This window comes from Kogia breviceps, chromosome 10, assembly GCF_026419965.1.
Source record: "Kogia breviceps isolate mKogBre1 chromosome 10, mKogBre1 haplotype 1, whole genome shotgun sequence".
Taxonomy (NCBI): Eukaryota; Metazoa; Chordata; class Mammalia; order Artiodactyla; family Physeteridae; genus Kogia; species Kogia breviceps.
This window is the reverse complement of record NC_081319.1, coordinates 83016158-83025979: the sequence shown is the minus strand read 5'-3', so window position 1 is coordinate 83025979 and position 9822 is coordinate 83016158. Positions and strand designations below refer to the sequence as shown.

The 9822-nt window shown below is 41.3% G+C and overlaps 1 protein-coding gene and 1 non-coding gene across 3 annotated transcripts; one reads left to right on the top strand and one right to left on the bottom strand.

The window, feature by feature from the left end:
* Positions 1 to 2046: 2046 nt before the first annotated feature.
* Positions 2047 to 4868, bottom strand: IL17A (interleukin 17A). Of its 2 annotated transcripts, none has more exons than XM_067043155.1 (3): positions 4842 to 4868; positions 3516 to 3718; positions 2047 to 2284 (listed from the first exon to the last, which is right to left on the bottom strand). In XM_067043155.1, exons 1-3 carry the CDS (start codon positions 4866 to 4868, stop codon positions 2047 to 2049), a joined length of 468 nt encoding a protein of 155 aa, XP_066899256.1. The 2 variants fall into 2 exon arrangements, with proteins under 2 accessions (XP_066899256.1, XP_058931900.1); XM_059075917.2 differs by having other exon boundaries at positions 3516 to 3712.
* Positions 4869 to 9473: 4605 nt separating this feature from the next.
* On the top strand, positions 9474 to 9580 carry LOC131764729 (U6 spliceosomal RNA). Its single transcript, XR_009337930.1, has one exon. It is a non-coding gene; the product is annotated as a U6 spliceosomal RNA (small nuclear RNA).
* Positions 9581 to 9822: the final 242 nt, after the last annotated feature.

The window sequence follows — 9822 nt, the reverse complement described above, 5'->3', positions numbered from 1 at the left end:
GCAGGGAGGACGTTAATTTGAGAACTTTCAGGAAGTGAAACAATGAGTTTGGGAATTTGTGGGTATCGGGAGTGAGAGGCAGGAAGATGGAAGAGTCAGGGATGCCTCGCAGATTTCTAGCAGAGATGATGGGGTGAATGATGGTGCTAACTGGGGAAAATGAAGGGAGAATAAAAGCAACACACATCAGGGGAGAAGAGGCTTGGAAAGCAGCTGCCTCTCCCCCCACGCAAAATTCCCAGGAATATAGTCTAGTGGGAAATCATGGTTCAGGACTGTGGATATATATGCCCTTTTCTTGCTCTCCATCCCAAAGGAAAAACAAAGTTTTTATTTTCACCACCATTCAAGGAAAAGTGAGAAATGCACAGCAGGGAGAGGTTTTAAAACACAGACTGTGAGAAACCGTCAGTGGCAGCTGCCTGTGAATCTCTTGTGTGAAAACCACGATGGGAGTTGGTCATGATACGCAAGATCTCAGGGCACAAAAACACTAGAAGGAGTGGGGCTGGAGAAGATGACCCCTGGGTTTGGAATTAGAAATGAAGCAGAGAAAAGCCATGGGCCTCTGGGTGTGGCTGGAGTTTTGAGAATAAAATATTGCAGAAGATGGTCTTTTGAGAAGCAGGGAGCCTGTGGGACCAGCCTAAGAATTCTCAGGGGCACCCAGAAGTAGGGCAAGTGGGACACGCTGGGCCATGATTGGGGAAAATGGTTATGACTTGAAACTTGAAACTACTCTGGAATTGAATATGGTTCAGTTTTTATTTTACTTGGGCTGAACTTTTCTCATGCTTGAAGTTTGTTTTGCCCCAGTGGCTCTTTTCTGTGTCCTGGGGTGCACAGAATCAGAGGCCCAGGGCAGGAGAAGTTGTCCTAGGGGTATGACCTGAGCAAGAAAGAAATGTTCCTTTCTAGGTCTCTGGTTGACATTAATCTTTAAAAGCAGACTGAGCTTGGGGAAACACTGCCATTCTAGTCTGAAAACAATGTCTTCTACCAGAACTTTCCCCTTCCTGTCAATCCTCAGGTCATACCTTTGGGAGGATCTTTTTATTCCCCCCATATGATCTTTAAAAATGACATGTCATTTTTCCAGGGCCATTATTTTTATTTGCTTCATTCGCTCCAGAGTGCACATGTCCACAGCATTGGCTAATAGTATGCGGGCCTCCATCCCGTATTGTCTTGAATAACATTGAGAACTTGGACTTGGGGTGGGTGGAGGTTGTTGCTACTCAAAGGCATGCTTTGTTTTGTTCTATTGATAAATTTGCACACCCTTCCAAACAGGAAAGAGCTGAGCTGGCGGAAGACCTTTTAATGAGAAAACAAATAAGGAGACAAATTTTCTTCCCAAACTTTATTATTATCAATTGTTTTTATGACAAGAGTTTAACAGAGCAGAGTTAGACTTGCCGTCTCTCTTGTGAAACCTCAACAATTTACAAAGTTAAGGTAATAAATACGAAACTAGGTTTAGTCTTTCTTTTCAGCCATGTCATGCACTCCTAAGAGACAATGAGAAGAAAATCCTGTAGCCATATGCAGTACAAACTCAGAAATTTTCAATTGCTATTTAACCCTATCTAGGATTTCTCTAGGCAGTACAGATACTCATATATTTCACCTTTTTCTAAAGACTAAGAAACATAAATAGATCCATAAATAGCTCACATAAATATAGGTTTTACCTTTTAAATAATAAAATTCCCAAGTCTGGAATCTTGTCTTAAAAAAATACAAAATAAGGCATGTAATTCGTTAAAATGGAATCTCATGCCCCAAAGTTATCTCGGGGCCTATTAAATACATAAATAACTTAAAGCCCTTAGAAAAGCAAACAAGAAGCAAATTGGTACTCAGTCTAAAACTTCCTCCTTGGGGAAAGGGAAAAATGGTTCAGATTCCATCTCGAAACCAGTGTTCCCTCTGGAGTTTCCATGGATGAACTAAGAATCCTGGTGATTTTGCTCCGAAATGGGGCTGGGTCTACTCCTCAGAAAGGCTAACTGATTTGGGGAGTGGGGGTCAGACCGGAAGCTCTTAAGCCATGTGGTGGACAATGGGGGTGACACAGGTGCAGCCCACAGCCACCAGCATCTTCTCCAGCCGGAAGGAGTGGGGGCAGTGCTGAGGCTCCCTTCGTAGGACCAGGATCTCTTGCTGGATGGGGACGGAGTTCATGTGATGGTCCACCTTCCCGTCAGCACTGACACAGCCCGAGTGGCTGCACTTGGCCTCCCAGATCACAGAGGGGTACCTCTCAGGATCCTCATTGCGGCTGCAAGGGAGACAAAAGCCAGGAAGAAAGTGAATTCCTGGTAGAGCAGGAAGGAAATCAAACAGGAATAAACAGAGGGAGACAAATTCACAGGGGTGCAAATCATAGGCATTGTGAATTCTCGAAGTGCTGTTAGTCTGAAAAAGAAGTAGTTTGGGGAAACCTTGTGTTTCAAAGCCCATGAAGTGTTATAGAAAAAAAGACAATGATTAGTGTTTCCCAATTTGCAGCATACACAAAAGAAGATAGACTGAAACCACAGAAAGGATTTAAATTTGACACAAAGGTTAATTTCTTTGGGGTACATTGAATAGACGAAAAAAGACTAAAGGAATAGTATAGAAACAAGATAACTGTTAATCCGACTTAATGAAGTCTGTCTTTGAAGCAGAGAATGCATTCAAATTTTACCTGACAGCACACTGTTGGAACAGAGCCCACGGCTGATATGAAGGGCCTTTATAATATTCAGCCCCTTTATAACCTTCTCTTCTCTCTCCCCTCCAGCTGAGTGAATAATTTGCTTCGACTTCTGAATTCATTTATTTGAACTATTCTTAGTAAGTAGAAGTAAGAAGACAAGAAACCCTACAGTCAGGTGAATCTGTAGGCTCCATATAACTGAGGTTTATTTGCCTAAAATCAAATTATCAAAATATATTTTGTACTTAATCCATCTAAATACTAGATGTACTAAGGACACAGCAAATATTGGTCTGTTGGGGATGTTGTCTAAGTCAAAAAAGGGTGGAAATACCCAGCATGATACTTCTTCCACTGAGTCAAGCTATATTTTCCCAGTGTTCAGACAACCAAAAAAGCACAAAAATCCCAGTTGATTAATAGTTATTTTCAATAAATCTTCTCTGGGAGCTCTGGTAAAGAGAATTCAAGCGCTAATCTCCTACGATAAATGTCTATTTCTTTTTAAAATAAATAAACAACAGGCTTGGGGTGTCATAAATATGAGAATGGTGACCACCGTTCATTTGGATGGATTTCTGGGACAATGACAACTAGTAGAATAGGTGTTATGGGGCCTGGGGAGAGCTGTGCTCCATCAAAGAAATCTGTAGAATGAAAGTTTGAGAATCATTGGTTTACACAATGGCCCTTCCAGGTTTGATGGATGATTCTGCGTGAGTAATACCATTCTCAAGGTTATTTAACTGGCAGTCTGATACATACAGGGTAGGAGAATACAGAGATTTTATCTGGGACTCTTACGTACTGGAGAGTCCAAGGTGAGGTGGAGCGTTTGTAGTAATCGGAGTGTCTTCTGGAATTCGTGTTCCGGTTAAGGATGTTTAGGTTAACCCTCACATACTGTGGGAAGTTCTTGTCCTCAATATGCGGGCAGCCTGGACTTTGTGGGATTATGATTCCTGTCTTCACAAGAGCCACCAGACTCAGCAGCAGCAGCAGTGACTGGAACTGGGTGGGAAAGGAGAGATGTGGGAGACCAGGTTAGTACTACATGGGTTTTGTCAACAAAGTGTGGTGATGATGGAATTGCTGATAGTTGAGAACATGCTATGGACAAGGACAATCTATACGAAATTTTCAGAGCTGTTAAATGAAAAGCTGGTTAGATGAACAAAATAATATTAGGATGGCATTTCTACCAGTCTTGAACATTTTTTCTTTTTTGACTTAGAAAAACCACATTATTCATTGGCTGGCAGTAATTTTAGTGAAGATGGCAAGTCATCAACCTGTCAGTACATGCATCACTCTCAGGTCATTGGGATGGTAATGACCTTGATTTTCTAGGAAGAAATGTCCTCCTGCACCATCGATCCCGCCCCTTGCATTCGGTGAAACCCTATATGAAATCAAATGTACACCTTAGAAATAAAGGGCTGTAGAAAATCCATGTGGTATCAGTTAAAAATTCTGTTGGTACCACTGGCAAACATTCAACTCAAAATGGACCTCCCCTTATGCTTTTCTTAGGTATATTTCCCAGTTTTTCTAAATTTACATATACCGATTCTGTAATCAAATTGGGTTTCAAAAAAGACGTTTTAACTTAAATATTTTAAAAACATAAAGACCATTTACTCTAAACCACACTTATACCATCTATACATCTATATCTAGTTAGAATAAATAGGGTTAACGTACCAAGACTATAGTATAATAATAGGATAATGGAAAGAAAAGTCACTGCCACAACTTATTAAATCCTCAAGGATAGTGACCCATCTCATTTTGGATTAAAGAAAAATGGGAGAATTATATTAAATCCCTTGTACTCAGAGAAACAGATTTTCAATAAGCATTCTTTCTTAGAGCACAGCATCATGTGACACTTCTTGTGTGGTTTAGCCCCAGTATAGCTATCTTTCAGTTTTAATCTCGCCTTTCAAACTGATGTATACCAGTTCTTGAAAATGCTATACAATGACAAGTATCTATCAAGGGTTTCATTTCCCTCCTACGTAGAAAGTATTCTTGGATTTCCGTAGCTAGAATCCAGGATTTCATGCCTGCAGTCCAGAAATATTATCTGGCCCAAATCGACGAGAGCATTGCATGTTAGTGCGGGACTCACCACGGATGAAGTTCTCACACGAGCCATGATAGTTTCTCCCAATTCACTGTAAGTGGATGAGCTTGTGCTTGCTGCGAGATGGACAAAGTGTAGTGCTACCTTCTCTCTTTTTATAGGACTTTTCTCCTTCTGTGGTCACGTACGTTGGCGTGTAGGAGTGAGCTCAGGGGTGACACCATTTTGGTTAAAAGTTCCATCCCCAAATGAGGTCAGAGAAAAACCTCCCCTTCATGAAAGGCAATAATCTGCTTCTGGAGGAAAATGGGAACGACAGAAATTTATGTTTCTAAAGACTACGTCTTCTCTTCATTCTTCAAGGAACTATGACTTGTTAGAAGCTGAGTGGAAACACAGAAATCATTTATTTTTAAGCATGCATGAAACTGCCATAAGAGATATCTTCTATTTTAATGGCTTGTGGGGAAATAAAAGTTTGACCTCACATTCAAGTCTTCTTTGGTCATATGCCCTGATTTCCCATTTGATAACTCCTTTCCTCACCAGATTCCCTAGCCAGATGTGGTGGTGACCATTCCAGAAACTACCCATGGTCTCGCCATATAAAGAAATAAAAAATGGATACATAATTTCATGATGACAGGACATATTATTTCATCAATTTAACTCCTGCTTTGTTGAATGTCTACTCTGCTTGAGGAACAAATAACTAGGGTCAAGAGATGTGAGATTTACTCTCAAAGGCATGTCTAACACTGCATGTTACCAAGCAACTTGTTAACTCACGCAATTCCTCAGGAGGAAGAAGGAGTGAGGAAATGTAACCGGACAAAGAGAGGAATGAAAATGGAGGTAGAGACTGTAGGAAGGTGTGGGTAGAGAAAAGGAGGGCAGGTGAGAGCAGGCAATGATAACAAGAAAGGAGGAGAGGAATGGGGGATAAGAAGGAAAGAGAGATAGAACTTCCCTGGTGGTCCAGTGGTTAAGACTTTGCCTTCAAGGTAGGGGATGTGGGTTCGATCCCTGATCGGGGAGATAAGATCCCACATGCCTCTGGGCCAAAAAAAAAAAAAAACAAAACATAAAACAGAAGCAATATTGTAACAAATTCAATAAAAACTTAAAAAATGGTCCACATTGAAAAAAATCGTTAAAAAAAAAAAAAAAGATGGAAGACAGAAGGAAACGGTTCCTCCTTCCTTTTCTCTCCACTTTCTAAGTGAGGTGAACTTTGATTTCAAGTTCTTGAGGATGGCTCCTCCTCGGAAACATCTAGATCTATCCCAAGGTTGATAAAATGAGGGGTCAGTGGATGCAGATATGGCTGGCAATGTGTCACCCTGTCTCTGCCCGTTCTTGGCAACGAGGTGTTTTCCTGGGTAGACAGACCCTGAGTGATCAGTGAGGAAGGCCATGAGCAGCTGAAATCTCAGTGGCGATGGTAGATGGATGACCTTGATAGGCGAAGCAGATACAGATGGAAGAGGAAGTGGGATGCAGTTTCTCCTGATTTCCTTGGTTCTGGTGTTGACCTCACCATGTACCTTGGAGACATGGAGTCATCGTGAGCTCCCCTGTCCCTCCTCCGCATGTGATCACATAGCCATCTCAGCAGCAGCAGCTGTGTTTCTCACATCTATTTCCTATTCTCAGACCTACTGCCATTCCTCTAACTCATTGCTCACCCACTTGGACTGTTTTTTTTGTTTGTTTTTTTTTGCGGTACACGGGCCTCTCACTGTTGTGGGCTCTCCCGTTGCGGAGCACAGGCTTCGGACGCGTAGGTTCAGCGGCCATGGCTCACGGGCCCAGCTGCTCTGCAGCATGTGGGATCCTCCTGGACCGGGGCACGAACCCGTGTCCCCTGCATCGGCAGGCAGGTCCTTAACCACTGCGCCACCAGGGAAGCCCCTTGTTTTTGTTTTTTAGTTGAAGTATAGTTGACTTACAATGTTGTTTTAATTTCTGTTGTACAGCAAAGTGATTGTTATACATATATACACATTCTTTTTTATATTCTTTTCCATTATGGTTTATCACAGGATATTGAATATAGTTCCCTGTGCTATACAGTAGGACCTTATTGTTTATCCATTCCATATATAATGGTTTGCATTTGCTAATCCCAAACTCCCAATTCATCCCTCCCCCACCCCCTCCCCCTTGGCAACTACAAGTCTGTTCTCTATGTCTGTGAGTGTTTCTTTCCTGTAGATGGGTTCATTTGTGTACTTGGACTGTTTTAATAACCACATTTGCTCTTCCCAATTGTTGCCTTCCACCTGCCTTCAACATTCCTGCAATAATGATCCTGAAAGCATGGCTCTGATTGTGCCTTTTCTTGTATCATTCACTTGCATTCAGAACAAAACGCAGAACCCTTAGTATTTAAATTATTATTTGACTTAGTATTTGAATTAGTATTTGAAATCTGCAACCTTTACAGCTTTACCTCCTACCACACTCCATGACCTGGGTTCATGGGGTCCTGATTGTCCTCCTTCCACAGACGGTCCCCAACTTACAATGGTTTGACTTACAATTATTCAAATTTACGATGGTGCACATGTGATATGCATTCAATTGAAGCTGTACTTCAGATTTTGAATTTTGATCTTTTCCCGGGCTGGTGATATGTGGAATGATCTTCTCTCATGAGGCTGCAGTGGCTGTGAGCCATGCAATCATGAGCATGAACAACTGATATATTTACTAACGTCTGTACCCAGACACCGATTCTATTTTTCACTTTCAGTACATTATTCAGTAAATGACATGAGATATTCAACACTTTATTGTAAAATAAGCTTTGTGTTAGAAGATTTTGCCCAACTGTAGGCTAAGATAAATGTTCTGGGCACATTTGAGGTAGGCTAGGCTAAGCCATGTTTCTTGGTAGGTTAAGGTGTATTAAATGCATTTATATCATGATGTTTTCAATTTATTGGGTTTGTTGGAATGTAATCCCATCTTAAGTCAAGGAAGATCTGTAATGCCTGCATGCCTTTTGTTAAGTACTGTCTCTGAAATGCCCTTTCCCATCCTCAGTTTATATCAAAATGTGCCTTGTCCTTCCAGATCTAGTTCAAATATGTCTTCTAAGTCTGGAGGTCCCTCCTGATCATTTAGCTGAAATGAGCAGCTCCCATAACAAATAGCTTATACCTACCTCTCTAGTAACTTTTGCTTCATTTTGTACTGTGTTTTATTTGGCTGGAGAAAGTATGTCTAAGACATATTTTTATTTCCAATTTTAGATTTTACTGTTATCCTTCAAGGCCAGTGTGTTATTCATCTTTGTAACTCCCATGGTGCTTCATGTGAGGCTTTATACAACACAGGTCTTCACAGATTGCTTCTGTGTTGCTGGTTTTTCTCTGGTACACAGCTGTCCATGCATATTTCTAGCATATTGCATGTCATTTGTTTATGTATCTCATTTTCCTGCTAGACTGTGAAGCTACCTGGAGACAGGTATTATTAGTCTTTTTATCACCTAACACAGTATCTAGGAAATAGGAAGTGCTCAATATTTTGACTGAATTACAGTACAAATAATGTTATTTGGGTAGGTTGGAATCTTGAATATTCCTTTTGGGACCCAATTTCATGCCAGTGACCATGCTGAGCTAACACCTTGACTCTCCAGCTGATCCTTTTTAAGGTAGTGTGACAAGGTTGTGGCCTGTTTTGGACCATCCTTAAGTAGAAGATTCTTTGCTTGTTGCTGTCTGGTAAGGATGAGGTCAAGGTGAATGTGTTTGCTGGCCAAAGGGGAAAAGCTGATTCTAGTTGTCCTGCCTATGCCCACCTCCTGTGCCAGTGAAATACACCCTGTGTGCTGTCCTTTGAAATACCAACCCTAGCTTTGAAATAAGGATGGGAAATAAGGTGGATTTTCACAAAGGTGTAAAACTGACCATTTTCACGTGGTGGTTGGAGCTCGGTGCGCCCAGTCTTGAGTAGGACTGGTTTCTCAGATATACTCTTGAGCTGGAAGAACAGTCAGAAGCACAAAGATGGTGTGCAGAGCAAGGAGGGTATTTGTCTACAGAGGCAGCTGGTTCAGGTTTGGACCACAGTCTGTTCACATAGAAAGAATGCTGGACTGGAAGTTAGGTGCCCAGAACACTGGAGGGGAGGGCACTTTTATTTTCATTGTGGTTCTGCCATTAACTACCCATGCCCTTAGGTATTTCACATCCTTGAGGCTCAGTTTCCCTCTCAATAAAATGAGTTTTTGCACCAGGTAATCTTTGATTATCTGAATTTTCAGAGAAAGAAAATAGTGAAAGAACAAATAGGGACAGTAAATTAGGGGTGATGATTTTGCTTAGTGATTTTCCCCAGTTTATCAGTCTTGCTTCTTGGAGGGCTTGGGAAACAGATATCCACAAAGTAACGGGGAACTGCATCCTGGGAGCTGGGAGCTGGGTGAGGTGAGGAGAGGAGGAGCAGGTGGAGGCTGGGAAGTCTTCCTGGGAGCCAAGCATTCATCTAGTCCTAGTAAAGTGTCTGTGGGCTTCTTGATTTAGGGAAATGATCTTCAAGGCTCCTTGACCTCATTAGGTCATCAAATAGCATTCCCTTGTACTTACAGTAGAGAACAATGTGGGAGATAGAAGAACATATATCCCTTAAATTAAGACTGTCATGAAAAAAATTAAATAAATAGCGCTCGCTTCAGCAGCACATATACTAAAATTGGAATGATACAGAGAAGATTAGCATGGCCCCTGCGCAAGGATGACATGCAAATTCGTGAAGCGTTCCATATTTCTTTGAATGATTAAGAAATAAATAAATAAGTAAATAAGTTAAGTAAAAAAAACTTCTTGCTTAGGTGGTGGGGTTACCATCGAGATACTATTGTCTTTTTAAATTTCTACTCTACAGCCTTTAAAAAAAAATAACAATGGTCTCAGTAGAGGAGGAGGCCCTGTGCCATCATTAATGACTTATGAACCGTAAGTCCCCTACATACAAACCTTCAAGGTGCGAACTTTCAGAGACGTGAACGTGC

Coding starts and splice junctions, on each gene's coding strand:
- IL17A (XM_067043155.1), bottom strand. CDS start 4,868: ATGGCTCGTGTGAGAACTTCATCCGTG. Junction 3,719..4,841: donor GTGTGAGAACTTCATCCGTG/GTGAGTCCCGCA, acceptor TTTCCCACCCAG/TTCCAGTCACTGCTGCTGCT. Junction 2,285..3,515: donor ACCTCACCTTGGACTCTCCA/GTACGTAAGAGT, acceptor TCTCCCTTGCAG/CCGCAATGAGGATCCTGAGA.